General features: G+C 44.4%; 1 protein-coding gene across 2 annotated transcripts in view; it reads right to left on the bottom strand.

Moving 5' to 3' along the window:
* pcgf1 (polycomb group ring finger 1) overlaps positions 1-27,358 on the bottom strand; it is a 45,629-nt gene extending 18,271 nt beyond the window's left edge. Inside the window, exons 1-4 of one of the 2 annotated variants that reach the window (XM_041201297.1) lie at positions 27,249-27,358; positions 17,331-17,436; positions 2,114-2,266; positions 1,240-1,311 (exon numbers count right to left, since the gene is read on the bottom strand). In XM_041201297.1, the coding sequence (XP_041057231.1) occupies positions 1,240-1,311; positions 2,114-2,266; positions 17,331-17,436; positions 27,249-27,335 (418 nt within the window). In that variant the 5' untranslated portion in view covers positions 27,336-27,358. The remainder of the gene's footprint in view (positions 1-1,239; positions 1,312-2,113; positions 2,267-17,330; positions 17,437-27,248) is intronic. The other variant, XM_041201306.1, reaches the window with a different exon arrangement.
* Positions 27,359-27,825: the final 467 nt, after the last annotated feature.

The raw sequence follows: 27,825 nt of genomic DNA, 5'->3' as shown, positions 1-27,825 counted from the left end.
GCCAATTTTGAACATTTTTGCCTCTTTCTTGCCAATAGTCCTCCTGAAACTGCTGGTGCTTACTAGGTTATTGTTCCTATAGTTACATAAAACGCACCACACACTAACAAGCCCAACAGCTCCATCGTGGTGTTTATTCTACATGAGTCTCTCCCACCTTTCAACATCTCACCCTATCTGCATATTTCTTTTTCCTTCATGTGTTTATCTAGCTTCCCCTTAAATGCATCTACGCTACTCACCTCAACTATTCCATGTGATGGCAAGTTCCACATTCTAAACACTCCACTTCTATCCCTTCCCCTTGTGGCCTGTTCTTAATGTGAAGGCTGAGACAGAATGTTAACAGGATTTTCCACTGGGGTAGTGTGGGTAAACATCAGCTGAGCCCTAACCCAGTCATCACCGGGAGTCGCCAATTCTGGTTGGATATATTCCTGGAGGTATCATTACATGATCTCCCACCTCCAACTGGTCAAATGGCCTTTTAAGCCACCTCAAATACTGGTATAAATAATGAATGAAATTACTCAAAAAGGAAATGAAACTGGAGTTGCTTGCAGGAAATTATCCCTTAAGTTATGGGGGCTCCAGGACAATCCTGGAGGGTTTCCAACTCCTAGCCTCACCTGATGGCTATGCACTTGCACCTTTACAAGTCTTTGTCTACATTAAAGAAATACCAGATACAACTGCATCAGCACTTGAGGGAGAGATAAGATGAGGGAACAGTAGCACGGTGATCATGTTACTGGACCAGCTACCAGAGGCCTGAACAAATGATCTGACGACACGAGTTCAAATCCCACCATGGTAGCTTGGAATTTAATCAGGAATAAAAAAAAATAGCATCAGTAATGGTGACCATGTAACGACATGATTAGTAATGCCCTTTAGGGAAAGAAATCTAGTGTCCTTGCCCAATCTGGTCCATTTGTAATTCCAGGCCCACAGGAATGAGGTCGACTCTTGACTGCTTCTTAAAATGGCCTTGCAAGCCATTCAATAGGGCAATAAATGCTTACCTTGCCAGCGATACCCACACCCTGTGAAGAAAATGAATACAGACCAAAGGCCAATGCTGGGGTCAGTGAAGAAGTCAAAGGCAAGACAGCACTGTGCACAGGCATGAATGAATCTCCAGTCATAGCACAACATTTGACTGTATGTTGGAGTGCGCTGTGCTCTGGCTCCCAAGCCCTGCACAGCAAAAGCTGTCCATCTCTCTAGATTCCATACCTTCATTAACTGGTTGGATGATCCTTTCCAGTCCTCGAGACTGATAGAATTCTCGAATTCGCTTCTCTTCACCTGTAAAAGGAGGGAACATATTTCATGTAGTTTGGAATCGGATGGGGCCACAACATACAGGATATAAACAAGGCAGCATGGGGGTCAGTACACAGAATTCCACCTCAAGGGGATCTGTGCCGAGGGGAAATCCAACAGTCATTGAGATACGAATGACAAGGTTTTGCGACATGTCCCCACTCTTAGGGGAGGAAGATAGTGGGGAGATAACACAGCAAATTTAACCAAACAGCGATTGTAAGAAAAGTGAAAAGGTTGTGCAAGCTAATAAAAGGTTGTCCCTCCTTACATCCATTTTCCCAAATCAACATTGAACAGTCTTCCCTTATAGCTGGATCTCAGCCCCAACACCCACCCCACCAAACCACATACCCCCCTTCACCTGAACACCCCACCCCCAAAACTTAGAATATGACATTGTGGGGTAAAGCAGAGCTTGGCCTGCACCTAGGGCATCAGGCAGAAATGCAGCTGCAGGTCTTGCCCTTTTGACTGGTATTAAGCCCTGTCAGGTACTGGGTCTATGCCAGGACTCTCCCAGGCCCAAACAGAAAATAGTGCAGCTCCTGGAAGAAATAGGCACCTCTACTCTGGAACTGAGGAACAGATGAGCCACTCCTGTATGGCACTGGTTGGTGGGGTGGGGGCAGGACAGAAATAGTGGTCTCTATCTCTGTTTCCCATCACATTGTACCAGACATTTATCACTCTTGAAAAGTAAAACTGGGCCAAGGTCAAAGAGGTATATTGAAAATTCACCCTCTACATAAGCCTTTGGTGGTTAGCTAGCGAATGAACTTACTCTCCTGTAGGCCTGGTACTAGTTTGTAGACAATGTCCTGCATCACTCGATCGAGCTTAAGGTTAAGAAGAGGCTGTGTCTCGTGGATTTTGATATTGCACATTGGACAGTATTTGCTGGTCTGCAGGTACTTCACGATGCAACTCTTACAGACTGGAAAGAGAAAGGGGCATTTTGAGATACACACTGGGCTCAGCACACTGTTAAATGTGTATAAAGCACAGCAGCATACAGTGCAGAAGGAGGCCATTTCACCTGTGCCAACTCAGAATAGAGTTTTCCAATTAGTCACTCCCCTGCTTTCCCCATAGTCCTGCGATTTCTTTACTGAAGTATTTATCCAATTCTCTTTTAAAAGTTACTACTGAATCTGCTTCCACCATTACTTCAGGCAGTGCATTCCAGGTCACCATAACTCACTGCACAACATTTCTTCTACATCTTCTCCCCATCCCATTCTTGTCAGTTGCCTGAAGTCTGTGGTCTATGCTTGCTGATTCTGTTGCCAGTGGAATCAACTAACCTGGAATGGAGAGAGAATCAAATGCAGGACTGAGTGCCCAGTACCAACCAATTCTGAGAAATTCCACTGAAGTTACAGCACAGAAACAGGCTACTTGGTTCAACATTCTGCCAGTGGTACAAGCTTCTTTTCCACTTACTTCATCTAACCCCATTCACATATCCTTCTATTCCTTTCTTCCTCAATTATCTGGATTCTCCTCAAATACACCTCTGCTATTTGTCTCAACTACTCCCGGTGGTAGCACATTCTAACTACCTTCCGAGTAAAGAATTTTTCCTTGAATTCTCAACTGAATTTATCCGTGACTATCTTATATTGATGGCCCCTAGTTCTGGTCTTCCCCCACAAGTGGAAGCATCCTCCTTCTGTACATCCTATCAAACCCTTTCACAACCTTAAAAAGACATCAGAGGAAGAACAATGCCACTGCATGGCTGCACTTTGATCAAAGCTCCCCTTACGCAGTGCAGTGAATTAGTCATTGAATGCTTTCATGACCTTACTTCCCGGCCCCAGCGCAAAACATCCATAACCTAAGCCAGTTTGCAAACTGCCTCAGTTTTCTTTCACTCTGGCCACAAGAAAAGTATTTCTGGAAAAATAGCATCACCTGCTGGCAATATCAAGAATTGCAAGAGATCATAAATTAGATTTAAAGTCACAAATACTGCAAAATGAGAAGCAGAAAAGCAATCAGTTTTTTTTTAAATTCGTTCATGGAATGTGGGCATCGCTGGCTGGGGCAGCATTTATTGCCCATCCCTAAACACCCTCGAGAACTGAGTGGCATTTTTAAGAGTCAACCAGACTGCTGTGGATCTGGAGTCACATGACCAGTCTGACCTTTCCTTCCCTAAAGGACATTAGTGAACCAGGAAGGTTTTTTTTATTAAATGATAGTCGACTGTGGTTCCATGGTCATCATTACACTTAACTCCAGGCTTTTTTTTTATTGAATTCAAATTCAATTGGTGGGATTCAAACCCGGGTCCCCTGGGTATCTGTAGTAATAGTCCGGTGACAATCCCACAATGCCACTGCCTTAGGTGAAAAAATAAGTTCATGTTTCAAGTGGATGCTGTATCAGAACTGCTTATAAAAAGAGAGAACTGAGTGATGAGTGGGGAAATGGAGGAGTGGAGATGTAATAGCGGAGTAAGTGAGAGGGGCTGAACAGCCTACTGTTCCTAACAGGAAGCATCCTCACACACAGTGTCCTTTCTCTCAGGTGTGCTGACAGACCAGCTGTATTTCCAGACTACCTAGTTTCTTCAGATCTGAAATTTTCTGCTGCCATTGCTGTGTAAAATTGAGAAACTGAAGAAAAGAAACACAAAGCACTTGCAGACAATTATGTAATTTTGATGTGTAGTTACTGTTGCAACGTACAAAACTTGGATTGTTTTACTACAAGCTCCCACACACAGCGATGTGATAATGGCCAGATAATCTGTTTTTTTTTAATGTAATGTCGGTTGAGGTTGGGATTAGCCAGGACACTGGGGAGAACTCACCTGCTCTTCTCAGAAATAGCACTATGAGATTTATCTCTGTGGTACTGATTTACCATTTTTTAAAAAAAATTGTACATTTAAAATATCTAGGATATCACATTTAAGATGCCAAGCAATATTAAAACCTTGTCAATTTCATGCTGCAGGTCAGAAGCAACAAGCATATTGCAAATCTGCAAAGTTCTGTGAGCGACCAACAATTAAACTCTGGTTGGCCTGAGCCTCTGCTGTCTGAACCAATAGGCTTTGTGACAAAGATAAACTTTCACTCCTCATCATCTTGACCTGTCTGCAGCATTTGACATTGTTGACTACACCATCCTCCTCCAACACCTCTCCACTGTCATCCAGCTGGGTGGGACTGCTCTCATCTGGCTCCATTCGCATCTAATTGTAGCCAGAGAATCAGTTGCAAAGGTTTTGCTTCCTGCTCCTGCACCGTTAGCTCTGGTATCCCCAAGGAGCTATCCTTGGTCTCCTAAAATTTCTCAACTATATACTGCTCCTCAGTGACATCATCCAAAGACACAACTTTCATTTTCACATGCATGTTCATGTCACCCAGCTCTATCTCACCACCACCTCTCTTAGCGTCTCCACTGTTGCTAAATTATCTGACTGCTTATATGACAGCCAAGTACTGGCTCAGCAGAATTTTCCTCCAATTAAATTTGAGTTCCCATTCCAAACTGCATTCCCTCTTTACTGACTACATACCTTTGTGGCAACTGCCTGAAATTAAGCCAATTTGTTCACAACCTTGGTTTCATATTCGATCCAGAGATGAGCTTTGGGCCTCACATTCATACAATCACTAAGACCAGCCAACTCCACCTCCGGAGCGTTTCCTGACTTTGTCCCTGTCTCAGCTCAGCTGCTGCTGAAACCCTCCCTCATGCCTTTGTTACCTCTCGACCCTACTAGTCCAATGCTGCTCTCCCACATTCTACCCTCCATAAACATTAGATAATCAGTAACTCTGCTGTCCATGTCCTAACATGCACCAAGTCCTGTTCCCCTATCATTCTTGTGCTCACTAACCTACATTTGCTCTTGGTCAAGCAAGATCTCAATTTTAAAATTCTCATCCCTGTTTTCAAATCTCTCCATGGTCTTGCCTCCTCCCCATCTCTAATCTCCTCTAACCCCACGACCCTTCAAGATATCTGCGCTCCTCCAATTCTGACTTCTTCAGTACTTCCAATTATAATTGCTCCACCATTGGTCGCAATGCCTTCAGCTGTTGAGGCCCCAAGTTCTGGAAATACCTCCCTCCATGTCTACCTCTCATTCCCCCTTTAAGACGCTTTGTAAAACCTACCTCTTTGACCCAAGCTTTTGATCATCTGATCTAACCTCTCCTTATGTGGCTTGGTGTCATACTTTGTTTTATAATGCACCTGTGAATCGCCTTAGGTTGTTTCATTATTTTAATAGTGCCATTACTGTTGTTAAAGGTACGCAACTCCATGGTGGCAGAAATAATAGACTGTATTATGCTACAAAACACACGAGTCCTTAGAAAAGATTTTATGATCTGACTTACAGTGAGACACACTAATGGGTGGAAAAACAAAATCACATTTAAGCCAGCATATTTTACTAGTGACATTTCTTATGCAATATGCTTAAAGCAACCTCTCAAAAAATCACTTCCTGCCCCAGCGATAGACCTGTAACCACTGGAACTTTACCGTAATGTTAACTAGCTCGAAATTCTCCCTCCAGGCACAATAAACATGAAGTTCTGCAGTGTATTTAAAGACAAAGCGTTGTAAAGGTGTTTCACAGAAATGTTACCAAAATTTGACATTGAGCCAAGGACAGGTTGGTTTTAAAGTAAAAAAAAGTGCTAGAAAAAAGCAGCAGGTCTGGCTCTTTGGAGTCAAAGAAGAGAGTCATATTGGGCTTGAAATGTTAACTCTGTTTCTCTCTCCACAGATGCTGTCAGATCTGTTGAGTTTCTCCAGTGCTTTCTGTTCTTATGCAAGAATTCCAACATTCACGGTATTTTATTTTAGGTTTTGAGGAATGCCTTGAAGAATGAAGTCACTATGTAATTTTCTAGGCCATCTCAGAGGGCGATTAAGTCAACCACATTGCCATGGGTCTGCAGTGATGTGGCCGGACCAGATAAGGACAGTCAGCACGAGTGATTGAGGGGTCAGTTCTGTAGTTATCCAGGAGTGAGACTAGGATTTCTAACGTTTCTAATGGTCTAACATTTTCAAACAGATAAGTCCCACAGAACTGTTCAAAGTCCCCCAACTCAAGCTCAGGAGTAGGAGCCTTTCCGGGAAGGGCCAATAGAACCATAGAAAAGTTACAGCACAGAATGAGGCCATTCAGCCCATAGTGTCTGTGCTGGCTAAACTCCCCTGCTCCCATCAGGATGTCTGTGGGGTCCTGATGCAAATCTTGGGTCGGACATGTGGTCTCATATTGTCCAGAGACCAGAAGACCTGGGCCATGAGAACTCATTCTACCATAACTCATGTTATATTTGTTCAGAAAGCACTATGCCAAGATGAAGAATTTGCCATTTCCTGGAACTAACTTCTCTCACTTTAACAAGGCTAAAGATTCAACCATACAATGCTCGCGCTTGCTAGCATACAGGCAGCAGGTAAAAAATGGATTAGACAAAAGAACATCAGAAAGACACAGATGTAAAACAACAGTGCTATACTGTAAGAAACTGGCCCAGCAGAAATTCTTATACTGTATTAGAGTATTTCTTTGCACCAACAGTTGAACAACTACAGCTGTGCTTTTGCTTGATTCCTTTTCTATATCACCTCTCTACCCACTCGTATGATGTGCATCTGTGAAGCATATTTCACTGGGCAGCTAGAGTGAATACTTTAAAACACAAATCAAGGTGCTACTGAGTGTACTCTAACCAATTCAAAAACAGAATTACCTGGAAAAACTCAGCAGGTCTGGCAGAATCGGCGGAGAAGTGTTGACGTTTCGAGTCCTCATGACCCTTCGACAGAACTAGTTCTGTCAAAGGGTCATGAGGACTCGAAACGTCAACTCTTCTCCGCCGATGCTGCCAGACCTGCTGAGTTTTTCCAGGTAATTCTGTTTTTGTTTTGGATTTCCAGCATCCGCAGTTTTTTTGTTTTTATCTCTTTAACCAATTGTTGGTTTCCTCTCCTAAAAAAGGTGCTGTCCTGGCTCACTGGGTGGAAGGTACACTAAAATCTCACCCAAGGAACCATTCTTCATATGTGAACTCAGGTGATGAGCACAGGCAGGCTATTCCACTATTTGGGAACCCAACCAATCCGCGCATGCATGCACACGCGCACAGATCTTTCACTGATTTTCATTCACTATCAAACTCTGCATCTGGGTTCTTGGCCCTAGTATAGGAGATTGAACAAAGGTCAGACTCAAAGCGGATACTTTGACTTCAGGTCATATCACGACATGGGAGATTTGTTGAGCATCTTCAAGACTGAGATAGATACATTTATGATCTCTCAGGGATTCAAGAGATATGGGGAGCTGGTGGGAAAGCGGAATTGAGGTAGGCGATCAACCATGGTGCTACTGAATGGCAGGACCATATAGTCCACACCTGCTCCTAGGATAGATATTTGAGGGAGTGGACAATGAAGGCCATTATTTCTTGGAGCTGACCATCTGGAGTGCAGAGATGTTTTAGGTACTGTGTTTGTAATGTTCAAGCAGACACAACTTTAACATCTTATCAGCTGACTTGGCTGTTTGGAACATCAAGTAAAAGATGTTTATTTTGAATACAGCATTCATCCTGTCTGTTGTGTCCTGCAGTTTCTTGAGGTTCCATGAAGAGTGGCATAGCGTGGGCATGGAATAGAGCAGAGACCAAACTGCCTCTCCAGCGAATCATAGGCCAGATAGTCTTCCCTCTGGTAAACTACTAGAATCTATAATATGGGATTTTTGAATACAATATTTGAGTAATTTGAGGCAGGTCATGTGCTACATTTAACAGGCTGGGGACTTTCTTCACCTCATATCCATGGGCGCTGTAGATGAATTAAGAGAGACTGATCACTAGACAGGTAATTAGACAACAACTCTATTATTGTTGGATCATGTAAATACCAGGATGCTAGAGATGGCAGAGGAGGATCTTGTTTTTTCTGTCATCTGGAAATTCCTACGCTCCAATGAAACTTTTAAAAGACTAGTTAATCAGGACCAGTCAGAATTATATACAAGGCTGGAAAAAAGTCTTTAAACAGAGGGTGGTTAGAATATGGAATGCTCTGCAACAAACACTGACGTAGACTCTATAAATTCTTTTAATAGGGAATTAAAGATTGGCCTGCAAGAGAAACATATTGAAGAATACTGGAGAGTGAGCACAAGTGTGTGATTAGACTGGATAGCTCACATGGAGAAATACCATGTGCGTACACAGTAATGTCCTCTAAAATACTGTAACTTTCATTTTAAATCAGTCACCATTAACCATTCACATGCACCTTCCCTTTCCTGTCAAACACTGGTGCTGAAGCAGTGGGCTACTGCCTGAAATCTCAGTTAAGAACAATGAGTGGGACAGGCAAATAGAGGAAGGACTTCTTCTCCAAACCACCCTGGGCTAGAAGCTTTTCTCTTCCCTTTTTACAGGGCATGCAGTACATAGGTGCCAGCAACCTTCCTGTGCTTCATCCAAGTGTTCATTCTTCCAAGTACAAATTTAGACAGTCATGGAAAACTATTCAGGAACTATGGTATAGTCACTTGGCAATTGGTGTTCCTGGTTTTTGCTTTGGCAATGGGGTGTAACAGGTCAGTGGTGTTTGCAAACTACTTATACATGTACATTCTCGCACACATTTAGAGTGAGTGTGAGAAGATGTGTGTGTCTATAAAGACAGCAGAAGTCTGTGTTAATGAATTATTCAGTCCCTAGCCAAGCTGTTCCAGTACAGCTCCAACACTGGTATCTACCAAACAATGAGGAAAACTGCCCAGGTGTGTCCCACATCCACAAAAAGGACAAATCCGATTTCGTTAATTACTGGCCCAACAACCTCCTCTCGACCAAAGTGATGGAAGGTGTTGTCAACAGTGTGGTAAAGCAGCACTTATAAAGGCAATAACTAGTTCACTGATGCTCAGTTTGGGTTCTGCCAGGGTCACTTGGTTCCTGGCCTCATTACAGCCTTGGGCCAAACATGGGCAAGAGGGCTGAACTCCAAAGGTGAGGTGAGAGCAACTACCCTTGAAATCAAGGCAGCATTTGACCGGGCGTGGCATCAGGGAGCCCCAGGAAAACTGAAGTCAATGGGAATCAGGAGGAAATCTCTCCACTGGCTGGAGTCATGCCTGGTACAAAGGAAGATGGTTGTGGCTGTTGGAGGCCAAATCATCAATCCTGGGACACTGCTGCAGTGATTCTTCAGAGTTGTGTCCTAGGCCCAACCATCTTCAGCTGCTTCATTAATGACCTTCTCTCTAATATAAAAGGTCAAATGTGAGGATGTTTGCTGATGAATGTTCAGCACCATCCTCAGAAACTGAGGCAGTTCCAGTCCATATGCAGCAATACCTGAACAACATTCAGGCTTGGGCTGATGTGGCAAGTGGCATTTGTGCCACAAGTGCCAGGCAATGACCATTTCCAACATGAAACAGTCTAACCATCTCCCCTTGACATTCAATGGTATTACCATGGATCAGAAACTGAACTGGTGCAGCCAGCATTTAACCGAGTGTGGCATCCAAGAGCTCTAGCAAAACTGGAGTCAAGTTGGAATCAGGAGGAAAACTCTCCACTGGTTGGAGTCATACCTAGCACAAATGAAAGTTAGTTGTGGTTATTGGAGGTCACTCATCTAAGCTCCAGGACATCACTGCAGGAGTTCCTCAGGGTAGCATTCTCGGCCCAACCATCTTCAGCTGCTTCAATGACCTTCCTTTCATCATAAGGTCAGAAGTGGAGATGTTCGCTGATGACTGCACAATGTTCAGCACCATTCGTGACTCCTCAGATACTGAAGCAGCCCATGTCCAAATGCAGCAAGACCTGGACAACATCCAGGCTTAGGCTGACAAATGGCAAGTAACGTTCACACCTCACAAGTGTCAAGCAATGACCATCTCCAACAAGAGAGAATCCAACCATCAATGTTCTTATTCACTGGCGCTACCATCACTGAACCCTGCACTACCAACATCCCGGGCGGGGTGAGGGGGGGGAGGAGGTTACCATTGACCAGAAACTGAACTGGACTAGCTATATAAATACTGTGGCTACAAGGGCAGGTCAGAGGCTAGGAATCGTGTGACAATTAGCTCACCTCCTGACTCCCCAAAGCCTGTCCACAAGGCACAAGTCAGGAATGTGGTGGGGTACTCCCCACTAGCCTGGATGAGTGCAGCTCCTACAACACAAGAAGCCTGACACCATCCAGGACAAAGCAGCCTGCTTGATTGGCACCACATCCACAAACATTCACTCCCTCCACCATCAATGCACAGTAGCAGCAATGTGTACCATCTACAAGATGCACTGCAGGAATTCACCAAGGCTCGTTAGGCAGCACCTTCCAAACCTACAACCACTACCATCTAGAAGGACAAGGGCAGCAGATAGATAGGAACACCACCACCTGAAAGTTCCCCTTCAAGTCACTCACCATCCTGACTTGGAAATATATCACCCGTTCCTTCACAGTCACTGAGTCAAAATCCTGGAACTCCCTTCCAAATAGCACTGTGGGTGTAGCTACACCACATGGCCTGCAGCAGTTCAAGAAGGTGGCTCAAGTCCACCTTCGAAGGCAATTAGAGTTGGGCAACAAATACTGGCCTTGCCAGCAATGCTCACATCCCACAAAGAATAATAAAAAAAAACTCAAGTTGGGGCTTGGCCTGGGGCTGTTCTCACTCAACTTGCACACACAGGACTCTCGTAAGTGGGAATCCTGGATGATTCTCCAACATCCTCCCACCACCACCCCCGGCATTCTCCCATGTCACAGGATGTCGTGGCCTATCAATTCTTGTCCTACTTCAGGAGCTCCCCCAAATCCCTCTCCCCCACACAGTACTTTTGAAGCATTACTCAGCATTTTCTCCACAAGAACTTTTAGAGTCTATAACCCTGATTAAATTTCACAACTACTTCAAAATTTGCTACAGTCATCTCTTTTCTGTGGAGAGATATGGAGATTTAAGTGCTCCAATAAAAGGCACAATTACATTAAGAGTTACAATGTATTCAGTTACTGCTGAGACATAACAATATCAGCTACATTTATTATGGGAGGTTAAGTTCACATATGGAGAACAGAAAAGTTTTTTTTGCGTGAAATGTTTGAGCTCAACAAGGTGAGGGCATTAATACTGGAGACAGACGTTGTACTGGAAGCAAGCAGTGTCAGTACCAAGCACTTTCGGATCAGACAATCCCAGAGCGTGTCTTTGAGCTTAACTTAAACCCAGACACCCAGTGTCCCGAAGACAACCCTGGATTCTAAATTGCTGGGAACTCAGAAGATTTCAGTGTATCACAAACTATATATTTGTGTCAGCCATGGCTCAATATGTAACACTCTCAGGATCAGAAGGCTGTGGGTTCAGGACCCACTCGAGATCCTTAACACATAAGCTAGGGTTGGATGCTCCCAATGCAGTACTGAGAGAATGCAGCAATGTTGGAGGTATCATTTTTCAGGGAGACACCAGGGCACAAAAAAGATCCACAGCATGATTTGAAGAGTAGAGGAATCCCCAACCAATGAAGGCTTTGGCCTGGAAAAAAGGGGAGGCGATGGCATAGTCGTATTGTCACTAGACTAGTAACCCAGAGACCCAGGGTAATGCTCTGGGCACTTGGGTTCGAATCTCATCATGGCAGACCATGGAATTTGAATTCAATAAAAATCTGGAATGGCCATAAAACCATTGTTGATTGTTTTTTAGGGAAGGAAATCTGATGTCCTTACCTGTGACTCCAAACCCACAGCAATGTGGTGGACTCTCAAATGCCCTCTGACCTAGCAAGCCATTCAGTTGTATCAAACTACTACAAAGCCTCAAAAAAAAATAAATAAATAAAAGGAATGAAACTGGACAGTCCATCTGGCATCAACTTAGGCACCAGAAATGACAACTAAAATCTCAGCTATGATTGAATGACGGAGCAGACTCGATGGGCCAAATGGCCTAATTTCTGCTCCTATGTCTTATGGTCAACCCTGCAAAGTCCTCCTTACTAACGTCTGGGGGCTAGTTCCAAAATTGGGAGAGCTGTCTCACAGACTAGTCGAGCAATAGCCTGACAGTCATCCTCATGGAATCATACCTTACAGATAATGTCCCAGACACCACCATCACCATTCCTGGGTATGTCCTGTCCCACAGGCAGGACAGACCCAGCAGAGATATACAGCGGTATACAGTCAGGAGGGAGTTGACCTGGGAGCCCTCAACACTGAGTCTGGACCCCATGAAGTCTCATGGCATCAGGTCAAACATGGGCAAGGAAACCTCCTGCTGATTACCATGTACCGCCCTCCCTCAGCTGATGAATCAGTGGTCCTCCGTGTTGAGCACAACTTAGAGAAAGCACGGAGGGTGGCAAGGACACAGAATGTACTCTGGGTGGAGGACTTCAATATCCACCACCAAGAGCGGCTCGGCGGCACCACTACTGACCAAGTTGGCTGAGTCCTAAAGGACATAGCTGCTAGACTGGGTCTGCAGCAGGTGGAGAGGGAACCAACAAGAGGGAAAAACATACTTGACCTCATCCTCACCAACCTATCTGGCGCAGATGGATCTGTCCATTACAGTATTGGTAGGAGTGACCACCACACAGTCCTTGTGGAGACTATGCCCCGTGTTGTGTGGCACTACCACCGGTGCTAAATTGGATAGATTTCAAATAGATCTAGCAACTCAAGCCAGGGCATCTATGAGGCACTGTGGGCCATCAGCAGCAGCAGAATTGTGCTCAAACACAATCGGTAACCTCATGGCCCAGCATATCCCCCACTCTACCATTACCTTCAAGCCAGGAGATCAACCCTGGTTCAAGAGTGCAGAAGGGCATGCCAGGAGCAGCACCAGGCATAACTTAAAATGCGGTGTCAACCTGGTGAAGCTATCACACAGGACTACTGTGCAAGCAGCAAGTGATAGGCAGAACAAGGCGTTCCCACAACCAACGGATCATATCTAAGCTCTGTAGTCCTGCCACATCCAGTTGGAAATGGTGGTGGACAATTACACAACTCACTGGAAGAAGAGGCTCTACAAATATTCCCAATCTCAATGATAGGGGAGCCCAGCACATTAGTGCAAAAGATAAGGCTGAAGCATTTGCTACAATCTTCCGCCAGAAGTAGATGATCCATCTCGACCTACTCCATCACAGATGCCAGTCTTCAGCCAATTCAATTCACTCCACTGATATCAAGAACCAGCTGAAGGCACTGGATACTGCAAAGACTATGGGCCCTGACAATATTCTGGCAATAGTACTGAAGACTTGTGCTCCAGAACCTGCTGCGCCCCTAGCCAAGCTGTTCCAATACAGCTACAACACTGGCATCTATCCAGCTTTGTGAAAAATTGCCCTTGTACACAAAAAGCAGAACAAATCCAACCCTGCCAATTACTGCCCCATTATTCTACTCTCCATCATCAGTAAAGTTAAGGAAGGGGTCATCAACAGTGCTATCAAGCAGCACTTGCTTCGCAATAACCTGCTCACTGACACTCAGTTTGGGTTCCACCAGGTTCACTCAGCTCCTGACCTCATTACAGCCTTAGTTCAAACATGGACAAAAGCAGGTAGTTAAGGTGGCACTCAGGATACTTACCTTCATTGGCCTAGGCATTGAATATAAGAGCAGGGAGGTTATGCTGGAACTGTATAAAACACTAGTTAGGCCACAACTGGAGTACTACGTGCAGTTCTGGTCACCACATGATAGGAAGGAGGTGATTGCACAGGAGAGCATGCAGAGGATATTTACCAGGTTGATGCCTGGGCTGGAGGGTCAAAGCTATGAGGAAAGGTTGGGTAGGCTGGGGTTGTTTTCCTGGGAGCAGCAAAGGTTGAGTGGGGGGGGGACCTGATTGAGGTGTATAAGATTATGAGGGGTATAGACTGGATGGGTAAGAAGGCACTTTTTCAATTAGTAGAGGAGTCAATAACTAGGGGACATAGATTTAATGCAAGAGGTAGAAGGCTAAGAGGGAAGTTGAGGAGAAATCTTTTTCACCCAAAGGGTGGGTGAGTCAGAAACTCTCATAACATTTAAGAAGTATTTAGCTATTCACTTGCGTCACCATAGCCTCCAGGGCTATGGGCCAAGCACTGGAAAATGGGATAAGTGTAGTCAGATCTTTGTTGACTAGCATGGACACAATGGGCCGAATGGCCTCCTTCTGTGCTGTAAACATCTCTGAGTCTATGAGCTGAGCTCCAAAAGTGGGGCAAGAGTAACTGCCCTTAACTTCAAAGCCGCATCTGACGGAGTTTGGCATCCAAGAGCCCTAGCAAAACTGGAGTCAATGGGTATCAGGGGGAAAACTCTCCAGCAGTTGGAGTTATACCTAGCACAAAGGAAGATGGTTGTGCTGTTGGGGGTCAGTCCCCTCAGCTCCAGGGCATCACTGCAGGAGTTCCTCAGGGTAGTGTCCTCAGCCCAACCATCTTCAGCTGCTTCATCAATGACCTTCCTACCATCATAAAAGGTCAGAAGTCGGGATGTTCACTGATGATTGCACAATGTTCAGCACCATTCACAACTCCTCAGATACTGAGGCAATCCATGTCCAAATGCAGCAAGACCTGGACAATACATTGGCTTGGGCTGACAAATGGCAAGTAAATTTCACGCCACATAGTGCCGGGCAATGACCACCTCCAACAACAGAAAATCTGACCATCGCCCCTTGATTTTCAATGGCATTACCATCATTGAATCCCCCGCTATCAACATCCTGGGGGGTTAGCATTAACCAGAAACTGAACTGGACTAGCCTTATAAATACTGTGGCTACAAGAGTAGGTCAGATGGTAAGAAATCATGTGACGAGTAACTCACCTCCTGACTCTCCAAAGCCTGTGCACCATCTACAAGGCACAAGTCAGGAGTGAGATGGAATACTCCCCACTTGCCTGGGTGAGTGCAGCTCCCACAACACTCATGAAGCTTGACACTGTCCAGGACAAAGTAGCCTGCTTGATTGGCACCACATCTACAAACATTCACTCCCTCCACCACCGACGCACAGTAGTGGCAGTGTGTGCCATCTACAGGATGGTAGGAACTCCACCAAGGCTCCTTACCCAGCACCTTCCAAACCCACAACGACTACCATCTAGAAGGACAATGACAGCAGATAGATAGTAACACCACCACCTGAAGTTCCCTTCCAAGACACTCATCATCCTGCCCTGGAACTATATCACTGTTCCTTCACTGTCGCTGGGTCAAAATCCTAGAACTCCCTCCCTAACAGCACTCTGGGTGTACCTACACCCCATGGACTGCAGCGCTTCAAGAAGGCAGCTCACCACCACCTTCTCATGGGCAACTAGGGATGGACAATAAATGCTGCCCCAATCAGCAAAGCCCACATCCCATGAATGAACACAAAAAACACATTTGGAGGTCGCTGTAGAAATGCAAATGCAAATTTTTTTAACTGATTAATTTTAGTATAAATAAAACTTTGAATAATGATCCAATAAAATGGATTAATATAAATAACACAGCAAAGTGGGAATTTAGTGCTATAATAATCTGAAAGGGCAAAATGAATTAAACAATCTAATTTCAGAAAAAATAGTTTTAAATGCAAAGTACATCCATACCCCACAACTGCTGTCTTTCTTCCTCTCTCTAAGCTCCACTATATCCTCACAGCTGAAATCAAAATTCATCATATCAAATCCCATGCTAACTCAAGCCGCAAGGTCAAAATCCACCAGTGGGTAAAAAAATGCTGTAACTTGCTACGTAACAGCACATTTGCCACAGAATTGCAACAGTTCAAGACGACAACTGACTAACTATCCATGGGCAATTAGGGATACACAACAAATACTGGCCTTGCCAGTGATGCCCAGGTTGGTTTTTAATTCATTCACAGGATCTGGCTGTTACTGGCAGGGCCAGCATTTATTTCCCACCCCTAATTGTCATCAAGAAGATGGGGAGCCCCCTTAACAACAGAGTGGCTCGCTGCGACATTTCAGACAGCAGCACCTCATTGCTGCAGGTCTGGAGTGACATATAGGTCATTCTGAGTGAAGGCAGCAGATTTCCTTCCCAAAACAAACCAGATGTGTTTTTACGACAATCTGGTCATTCCATGATTGCCATTACTGAGACTGGCTTTTGATTCCAGATTTATTTAATTAACTGAATTTAAATTCCCCAGTTGCTAATGTGGGGTTTGAACTTGTGACTCTGATCATTAGTCCAGGACTGTTGGTTACTATTCCAGTAATCACTTAATCCTGTACCCACATCCCAAGAATGAAATTAAAGCAGGCTATATCACAAGTTACTGATTACATGGCCCAAAACTTAAGAAAAAAACTTTTACATTGTCCCATCCATGAGCTGAGAACATCCGAAAAGTTTGTAGGTTGCAGCAGGAAGGGGAGGAGGGAGGTGAGGAGGTCCTGAGTTAAAAGTATGGTGAAGAGCAAAGGTACAGGAAAAGATGATGCAATGAGTGTTAATTTTAAAATTCAGAATGCTGTGTGGAGAAACAGTGAGTGTGGGAACACAGATTTAGAGCTTGGATGGTACATGCACTGAGTATGATAGTGGCAGGCTGGTGGGGGAGGAGAAGAGAAAAAGGAAAACAGAAAAGGTGTTGGAGGAAGGATTAAGGGGTGAGAAGATGATTGACTGTAAATGCATTTCTCTGCCTTACACAGCTGTACAACAGAATCAATCAGGACAACGTCCTCAGAGGTGGGAACAGTGCCCAAGGCTTCAGCACTGACCATGTTTTGTGTCCAGCAAGTATTCCTCATTTGAAAATTAGTGAGCAGAGTTTCTCTGCATCTCCTCTCCACCTTCTCCTGATTATCTAGACCAGATTTCACGGAAGTTCTGAACACACCCTTTAATGTTAAGTTTCCACCAAGGTAGTATCTCATCGTATAAATATACTCGCTTCAAAAACTCACATGTATGTAAACACTCTGTGATAGTGGTCGCATCTATGAAGTAGCCAGCACACAGATAACAAACGATGTGTTCATTCAGGTCTTTAATCTTCACTTTTACTTCTTCCTGCCAATGATAAAACACAGCCTCGCTAGTCACGCAATTGATCATATCGTAGGCCAGCGTCAATACCCTCTCATGACATCAATTCAAAAGAAAAAGCACACACATGCAATTATGTCCCAGATCTGCATGGCAGAAGGGTTGGTAACTAGAGGACCAGATTGGCAAAAGAATCGAGGGGGGAAAATGAGGGTTTTTAAAAAAAAAAACAGCAACTTCTTGTGATCTGGAATGCGCTGCCTGAAAGGATGGTAAAAGCAGATTCAATAGCAACTTTCAAAAGGGACTTGAGTAAATACTCGCAAAGGACAAATTTTCAGAGCTATGGAGAAAGAGCAGGACAAGTAAGAATAAGTGGATTGCTCTTTCAAAGAGCCAGCAAAAGGACAATGCGGCAAATGGCCTCTTTCTGTGCTGTGGGATACTATAATTCAATGAGGGGGAGGCAGTAGCATAGTGGTGTTGTCACTGGGCTAGTAATCGAGGAACACAGGGTAATGCTCTGGGGACCTGGGTTTGAATCCTACCACGGTAGATGGTGAAATTTGGATTCAATAACAAAAGTCTGAAATTAAAAGCCTAATGATGACCATGAAATTGTCGATTGTCATAAAAAATCCATCTGATTCACTAATGCCCTCTCGGGAAGGAAATCTGCTGTCCTTACCTGGTCTGGCTTACATGTGGCCGCCAGGTCCACAGCTATGTGGTTGACTCTGAAATGGCCTAGCAAGTCATTCAGTTCTCAAGGACAATTAGGGATGAGCAATAAATGCTGGCCTAGCCAGTGATGCCTCCACCCCATTAATGAATAAAATAAAAGAGGGGAGAGGTTGTAATGCCTTACTGTTGCTTCAATAGAGGTCAGTTAAACCAGCACAGGACAAGGATTTAATCAGGGATCTGATGTAATTTTTACCTACTATCCTGAGCCTGCCCTCCCAGTCTAAACTGACTACATTTTCACCTTTTCTGATTTTCAGCCTTCGAGCACCTCCCCACCGAAGTCTGCAGACTAATGAGCGAACTGATCCTCCCATCCCAGTTCAGACCACTCAAAGTGCACTCTACCCAGTCAGGCCACAGTATTCAAAGTGGGCCAGGTTGATCTCTAACAGGCTCATAGTCAGAGCAGGGTCTTGTACTAGGAAACAGGGAGGGTCTGAATGACCTCCTTTAATGCTGCATGATTCTATGACACAGGCTACAGTGAGGCTGTGACAACTGGCCACAGCACCAGAATTAGGAAAGGGCAAGCCAGCCAGAGTTCACGCCTGTGATCACGATCCTGCTGAATCTTAGAGGGTGGGCAGAATCCAGTACAACTGAATGTGGTGGAACAACTCCATCTAGGTTCAAAAGAATTAACCCTTGGGACAATACCAAAGAACCATGGAGCTACACCCCAGCATGAGGCACACAGTCTCTAAGATAGATGGTCAACACAAATATGGTTAACTATAGGTCACAACTCCTCAGATATAGTGAAGCAGCGTGCACATATGCAGCAAAATCTGGACACTATTCAGGCTTGGGCAAGCAAGTAACAATCACGCCACACAAGTGTCAAACAAGGACCACCTCCAACAAGAGAGAATGTAATCATCTCTCCTTGGTGTTCAACATATAAACTATCGCTGAAACCCCCACTATCAACATCCAGGTGGTTCCCATTAACCAGAAATTTAATTGGACCAGACATATATTTATGTGGCTACAAGATTGGTGTATTCTGCAGTGAGTAACTCACCTCTTGACTCCCTAAACCCTGTCCACCATACACAGGGCACAAGTCAGGAGTATGATGGAAAATTCCTCACTTGTATGAGTGCAGCGCCAACAACACAAATTCAATTCCACCCAGGACAAAAGCAGCCTGCTTGTTCAGCACCCCATCCTCCACCTTAAACATTTACTTCTTCCACTTTGTTAACAGTAGTTTGAGAGTACCTTATCACTTAGACTACGGCAATTCAAGTAGATGGTTCACCACCCTCTCTAGGACAATTAGAGAAGGGGCAACAAATGCTGGTCTTTGTAGCAACATACATATCCTATGAACAACTTTTTTTAAATTGTGATGCCCTCTGTGGTCAAATAGTCAACAATCATTCATGATCCAAGCTGACTGAACACTGACTCTAGAGGAGTAATCCTACATCCATAGAACCTGGCAAGGGGTGGTGGTGGTGGTGCAGTGGCATAGTGGTACTGCCACTGGTCTAGTATTCCAGAGCCAGGGTCAAGCTTTGGGGATGTGGGTTTAAATCTCACAGATGGTGAAATTTGAATTCAATAAAACAAAATCTGGAATCATGATGATAACTATGAAACTATTACTGATAGTCATTAAAACCCATCTGATCCACTAATGTCCTATAGGGAAGGAAATCTGCTGTCCAGGCCCACAGCAATGCAACTCTTAAATGCCCTCTGAGCAAGGGATGGGCAATAAATGCTGGCCAGCCAGTGACACCCACATCCCATGAACGAATAAAAGACAAAAATCATAACAAGTCCCACAACTTTAAAAGTTTAAAATTCAGAGTACAGACTGCCTGCAACATCAAAAATGTCCCTGTGGATTCTTCCTCAGTACAGCATCCTTTTTACAATGTAGAAAGGCGGGCAACATAACTGGAATGACCAATCATATGCAAGACCTTCTGGCTGCAGACTTTCCAGGGAAGGCGTTCAAAGAAAGATCAAGGGATGTCTTTCATGGAAGCAACATGAAAAGTAACAGTTTTACTCAGGTGTAAGCATCGCTGGCAGGGCCATCCATCCCCATCCCCAATGGCCTTGGTCCAATGGAGAATCTTGCTAGGCCACTTTAGAATACAGTTAATATTCAAACACAAATAGACTATACTAGGTAAGGACAGTGGGGGAAGGGGCTTTCCACAGAGTATATCATTGTGAGCCAGTTAACAGTAACTGGGATTGAAGTCACAGGGCTTCAGCACATAAACTAAGACAGATATCACCAGGTCACTTCTGACATGTCCTCCTTCAGAGGTTTCCCACCCACTGTGGTTGGCAGGGCCCTCAACCATGTCCGACCCATCTCCCACATCTCTGCCATCACACCTTCCTCTCCTTCCCTGAACCATGATAGGGTCCCCCTTGTCCTCACTTTTCACCCCACCAGCCTCTGCATTCAAAGGATCATCCTCCGCCATTTCCAGCATGATGCCACCACGAAAGACATCTTCCCTTCACCCCGCTGTGGTATTATGTGGAGACCATTCCTGGACCAGAACACCCTGATCCACTCCATCGTCCCAATACCTTCCCATGCAATCGCAAGTGGTGCAACACCTGCCCCATCACCTCCAACCTCCTCACTGTCCAAGGGCCCAAACACTCCTTTCAGGTGAAGCAGTGCTTCACTTGCACCTTCTTCAACTTATTCTACTGTATTCACTGCTCCCAATGCAGTCTCCTCTACATTGGAGAGGCCAAACGCAGACTAGGCGTTCCGCAAAGCAGTCACCCTCGGTGTGTCTGCAAGCATAACCTACACCTTCCTGTCGCTCGCTATTTCAACACACCATCCTGCTCTCATGCCCACATGCCTGCTGCAATGTTCCAGTGAAGCCCAATGCAAACTTGAGGAACAGCACCTCATCTTCCGATTAGTTCAATAACTTCAGATGATGAACTCTCTCCTCAGCCCTTTCTTACCACCTTTCTTCAATATTCATTTTATTTTTATCTTGTGTCCATTTATTTTTATTCATCATTTTATCCCCACCTTTTATCCTATTTTCGATCTTTTTTCCTCCACCACTGTCCCCTCCCCCCACAAGGGCCACTTGTTCATGCTGTTCTTTTCAGAGTGCTTACCCTTGTCCTGCTATTATCACATTCTATTTTCTTACCTTAATGCCATGATCAGTACCTCATTTAGCCATTACCACTACCATTAAAACCCCCTTTGTCCAGTTGTTCTTGACATCTTTGTCCATCTCTCCTTTGCCCCCAACTATCACTGGCTTCTATCCAGCTTCACCTACTCTACCTCCCGTTAAACAGTATAATTTCACCACATTCTTATTTCTCTTTAGCTCTGAAAAGAAGTTATATGGACTCGAAACATTAACTCGGTTTCTCTCTCCACAGATGCTGTTAGACCTGCTGAGTTTTTCCAGCATTTTGTTTTTGTTTCAGATCACCAGGGCAACACAGAGAGAGCTCCATTTTCAGAGCTGCCTGTTAGTTGAAAGATTAACTTAGAACTCTAAACTGTCTGGTTCTAATAGACATGAGCCAAGCTTATGCAAAATTTCAAAAAAAGAATTCTGACATCATAGGCAAGACAATATCAAGACACACAGATATAATGCAGTCTCAATTTTAAAGCTGCTATTTGCAACCTGATCATTTATAATTCTTCTTGCACAAGACATCTTGCAGCTTTATAAATCCAAGTCCAATTTGAATAGACAGGTTACAGCACCGTTTGTTGTTAGGTGAAATGTATTAAACCCAGTGGCAGGTTTTGGAAGGCCACATTCAGTCACAATGTGGTAAGCATTCTGAACTACATTTGCATGCTGGGCAGTCTTTGCAATTCCATTTGTGGAGGTGGTGTGATGTTCTTGCATGGAGAGAGCAGATCCTGTGACTGTTGGAGGGATGGAGACACTACTGTCAGATCACTCACCAGATTTTCGCTGGTGATGCTGGTGTCAGCCCAGAGATAGCACCATCTGTCCTTTGTCAGAATGTGCATCAAAACCTGTTTGGCTTCTCTCCTTACCAAAATCCAATGCAACTGGTGTCATTTCATGAATCTGGGGCGAGGCTAAAACCACCGCTATCATCAAGCCGGGGAAACCTTCTGATGACCAAGCTAGTCGTCAGCCCATATCTCTGCCAAGTATCTCTTATAAACTGCTTAGAGCATCTCCTCCTGGATCTCGCCACTGATGGAGCCCAACCTCCATAGGGGACAAATAAAAACAGAAAATGCTGGAAATACTCAGCAGTTTATGGCAGCAACTGTGTCAGAATGAGTATTTCCAGCATTTTCTGTTTTTATTTCAGATTTCCAGCATCTGCAGTATTTTGTTTCTCCTTAAGGAACAAACTGGATTCAGGCTTAGTAAGAGTCACATTGACCAAGTACCATTAAGACTGGCTACCAATATATGCTCAAGACAATGCTGCACTCAACCGCCTTCCAACAGCATATGACACTGCGTGGCAATATGTCTTCTATTAAAAGCTGTCAGACTTATAGAGTCCCAGGCTACAATGGATGTCCTTTCAATGCTCAGCAATTGAAAATAAAGGGTTGCACTTAGCCACCCAGCAAGCGTCACCAGGATCCTGAATGAAGGACTTCCCCAAGGCTTAACTGCAATCCTCTTCAAGATCAAAGTGAGCAACATGCTACCCATCACCTCTAGCAAGTTTGACTACGCAGATGATCAGGCCCTTGGCACCCAGGAAAGCAACTGAGGATGCCAGCAGCACATTGACCCAGGACTTCTAATGTGTTAGAGCAACATTCTCACCCACTGGCACCTCTCCCGAAACCCAACTCAAATCAATCACTGTTTTCCACCTCAGCAACCGACCGGCTAACAGCAGACTCCACGTCTCTTTTTGTGGCAAACTGGTCAAGAGTATTTGAAACAAAAAGCAGGAAATGCTGGAAAAAAACTCAGCAGGTCTGGCAGCATCTATGGAGACAGAAACAGAGTTAATGTTTCGAAGCCTTCTTCAGAGTTTCTTCGAAGAATATTTAAAACTGTTATATATGTTCAAATTCACTAGAATGATGCCTGGGCTAAGAGGGTTAAAATAATAAGGATAGATTGCACAGATTAGGATTGTATTCCATTGAGAATAGAATTTTACAGGTGATCAGTGATGACGACAACAATTGAAGGATTTGACAAGGTAGCCAGAGAGAAACAATTTTGTCTGGTGAGGGAGTACAGAAAAAGAGCTTAGCGTTAAAAATCAGAACCTGTGATGCTCAGGACTGATGTCAAACATTTCTTCACATAAGTGTGGTAGAAATCTGGAACTCACTTCCCCAAATAGCTGAGAAAACCAGAGAACAACTGAAAATTTCAAAACTGAGATCAGCAGGTTTTCCTTAGGCAAGGCTATTTATAGGAACATAAGAAATAGCAGCATGAGTAGACCATTCGGCACTTCAAGCCCACTCCACCAATGAGATCATGGCTGATCTACCTTAATACCATTTTCCTGCACTATTCCCATACCCCTTGATGTTTTTTTGTATGCAGAAATCTAGTGATCTCTATCTTGAAAATACTCAACAACTGAGCCTCAACTGCACTCTAGGGCAGAGAATTTAAGGGCTTTTCAGCATCCGCAGTATTTTGCTTTTATATTCGAGAACTTAAAGGACTTGGAACCAAGGCTGGATACTGCTCAGCCATGATCCTACTGATGACTAAAACTATACAAGGCACCAGTTAAACCACACCTAGAATACCGTGAACAGCTTTGGTCCCAAGTAGGTTCACTAGGTAGATTCCAGGTATGGAGGAATTTTTTTTATGGAGATGTGATTCTGTGAGAACAGGGTGAGTAGATTGGGCCTGTACTCATTGGAGATTAGAAGAATGAGAGGCAATTTTATTGAAACATAAGATTCATATATAAGGAATAATTGGCAATCTAGTTGTGCGAGGCCCCTTGGGAATGAGCGACCATAATAATGATAGAATTTTTCATCAAGATGGAGAATGATGTGGTTGATTCTGAGACTAGGGTCCTGAATCTTAATAAAGGAAACTACAATGGTATGAAACGCGAGTTGGCTATGATGGATTGGGAAAGGTTGCTTAAAGGGATGACGGTGAATAGGCAATGGCAAACATTCAAAGAGCACATGGGTGAACTGCAACAAATGTTTACTCCTGTATGGCGCAAAAGCTAAACAGGAAAGGTGGCCAAACCATGGCTTACAAGGGAAATTAGAGAAAGCATTAGATCCAAGGAAGAGTCATACAAAAAAAACAACAGACCTGAGGACTGGGAGCAGTTTAGAATTTAGCAAAGGAGCTCCAAGGGATTGATTAAGAAGGGGAAAATAGAGTACAAGAGTAAGCTTGCAGGGAACATAAAAACTGACTGCAAAAGTTTCTATAGGTATTTGAAGAGAAAAAGATTGGTGAAGACAAACGTCGGCCCCTTACAGTCAGAAACAGGGGAGCTTATAATGGGGAACAAAGAAATGGCTGACCAACTAAATACACACTTTGGTTCTGTCTTCACAAAGGAGGACACAACTAACATACCAGAAATGTTGGGGAACACAGTTTAGCGAGAGGGAGGAGCTAAAAGAAAATCAGTATTAGTAGGGAAATGATGTTGGGGAAATTGATGGGATTGAAGGCCAATAAATCTCCAGGGCCTGATAATCTACATCCCAGAATACTTAAGGAAATGGCCCTAGAAATAGTGGATGCATTGGTGGTCATCTTCCAAGATTCTATAGACTCGAACAGTTCCTACTGATTGGAGGGTAGCTAATGTAACCCCACTATTTAATAAGGGAGGTGGGGAGAAAACAGGGAATTATAGACCAGTCAGCCTGACATCGATAGTGGGGAAAATTCTAGAGTCCATTATAAAAAATTTAATAGCTGAGCATTTGGGAAACAGTGGCAGAATTGGACAAAGTCAGCATGGATTTATGAAAGGGAAATCATGCTTGACAAATCAATTGAAATTTTTCAATAATAACTAGTAGAGTTGATGAGGGGGAGCCAGTGGTTGTGGTTTATTTGGGCTTTCAAGGCTTTCAACAAAGTCCCACAAAAGAGATTAGCGTGTAAAATTAAAGTGCATGGAATCGGAGATAGTATATTGAGATGGATAGAAAACTGGTTGGCAGACAGGAAACAAAGACTAGGAATAAACGGGTCTTTTTCCGAATGGCAGACAGTGACTATTGTGGTACCGCAGGGATCAGTGCTGGGACCACAGCTATTCACAATAGATATTAATGATTTAGATGAGGGAATTAAATGTAATATCTCCAAATTTGCAGATGACACAAAGCTAGATGGGAGGGTGAGCTGTGAGGAGGTGCAGAGATGCTTCAGTGTGATTTGGACAAGCTGAGTGAGTGGGTAAATGCATGGCAGATGCAGTATAATGTGGATAAATATGAGGTTATCCATGTTGGTAGCTAAAACTGGAAGACAGATTATGATTGGCTTTAAATTGAGAGAGGGGAATGTGCAACAAGACCTGGGTGTCCTTGTACACCAGTCGCTGAAGGTAAGCATGCAGGTGCAGCAGGCAGCTAAGGCGGCAGATGGTATGTTGGCCTTCACATCAAGAGGATTTGAGTACAGGAGCAGGGATGTCTTGCTACAATTATACAGGGCCTTGGTGAGACCATACCTGGAATAGTTCATGCAGTTTTGGTCTCCTTATCTGAGGAAGGATGTTCTTGCTAGAGAGGGAGTGCAGCGAAGGTTTACCAGACTAATTCCTGGGATGGCGGGACTGACATATATGAGGAGAGATTGAGTCAGTTAGGATTATATTGGCTGGAGTTCATAAGAATGAGGGAGGGATCTCATAGAAACCTATAAAATTCTAACAGGACTAGACAGGATAGATGCAGAAAGGATGTCTCAGACGGTGGATGTCTCCAACGGTGGAAGAGTCCATAACCAGGGGGTCACAGTCTGAGGATACGGGGTAGACCATTTAGGACTGAGATGAGGAGAAATGTCTTCACCCAGAGATGGTGAGCTTGTGGAATTCGCTACCACAAAGGTAGTTGAGGCCAAAGTTTTCAAGAAAGCAGTTAGATATAGCTCTTGGGGCGAAAGGAATCAAAGGGTATGGGGAGAAAGCAGGAGCAGGCTATTGAGTTGGATGATCAGCCATGATCATAATGAATAGCAGAGCAGGCTCGAAGGGCCAAATGGCCTACTCCTAATCCTATTTTCCATGTTTCAATTCTTAGGGGGCTTGACAAGGTAGATGCGGAGAGGTTGTTTCTCCTTGTGGGAGAGTCTAGGACCAGACAGCTTAAAACAGATAAGGAGGAATTTCTTCTGAGGGTAGTTAATCTGTGGAACTCTTTACTGCAGAGGGCTGTAGAGGCTGGGTCGTTAAGTATATTAAAGGAGGAGATTGACATTTTTAATCAGCAAGAGAATCAAGGGTTATGGGGAAAAGGCAGGCAAGTAGAGATGAGGATTATCAGATCAGCATGATCTCACTGAGTGGCCTACCTCTGCTCCTACGCCCTTTGGTTTTATGATGGAATGCTCCTCTTTCCATGTTTTATGCTGTCGTTGGCATCTTGCTAACTGGGTAAGTTTATGGAAGTGCTATCGTGCCAACAGGCAGGATTATATAATTACAGCATGAGAAGTTTACGTAGCAAATTACCATTATATATTCGGGAAAATAAATTTATACTAGAAAAGAAGTGGGTAGAAACTGCTTTAAATAAGATTGCGCATAAGATGCGCGTTTCTTGCAGCTTAATTTGCAACTGTATAAACAACTGTGTCGAACAGCCGCATGCGCATTGTGTCTTGCTGCCCTTGCGCATGTGCAGCTCGCCGGCAACAAACCAGCCGAGCCAACGGCGCATGCCCAGCATGCCGGGCACGCAGCTACCCAGGTAACAACGCATGCGCCCCGTCTTCGACACGGGACTCCTCCTCCACTCGATCGCAATGGTTGTGAGAAGGGGAAACCGGACTGGCGGCCATTCGTCGCCGGAGACCTTGTAACGCAATCCTCCCCCGCTCCCCCCACCCACCCCACGACGGTCCAGCTTCCCTTCACACCTCGTTCCGAAGCGGATCCAGTTTGTAGACGGTCTGCAGCTGGTTCCGGAGCCGCATCGCGTTCGCCATCGGAGCGTCAACCGCCATGGCGCTGCGTCACTCTGCGTCTGAGTTCGATGTCATCACGTAGCCGCACGTGCCGCGCAAAGCGCCGCGTGATCGCAGCTGGACAACTGGGAAGCTGCAGGTAGAATAGCAATGGTGCAAATGGGGTAGGTGCAACAGGGAACAAGAACATGATGCTGTGAAATATAGACCACTATGGGACAGTATGATCAGAGATAGCATAGAGTACAATAGAAGGTACATCAGATCATGGGGCTAGCAGAAAGAGCACAATGCAATGAGAAATACAGCACCAGAGCCATGGACAATTTCCAGCTCAGTACCTGGGGACAACTGCAGTGTTGCAGGGCAACACTTCCCCAAGGAAGACAAAAGATTCTATGCTCTATTTCGAGGAACAACATAGAACCGGAGGACAGTAACAGCACAGAAATGAAGCTATTCAGCGAATAATTGTCATTTTTTTTCTTGTGTTATGTACCTTTAAAGAATGATATTTGTGTGCAAGATC

This window comes from Carcharodon carcharias, chromosome 1 (assembly GCF_017639515.1).
Source record: "Carcharodon carcharias isolate sCarCar2 chromosome 1, sCarCar2.pri, whole genome shotgun sequence".
In the NCBI taxonomy this organism is placed as follows: domain Eukaryota; kingdom Metazoa; phylum Chordata; class Chondrichthyes; order Lamniformes; family Lamnidae; genus Carcharodon; species Carcharodon carcharias.
Note: the sequence above shows the minus strand (reverse complement) of the source record. Positions and strands in the feature narration are given on the sequence as shown.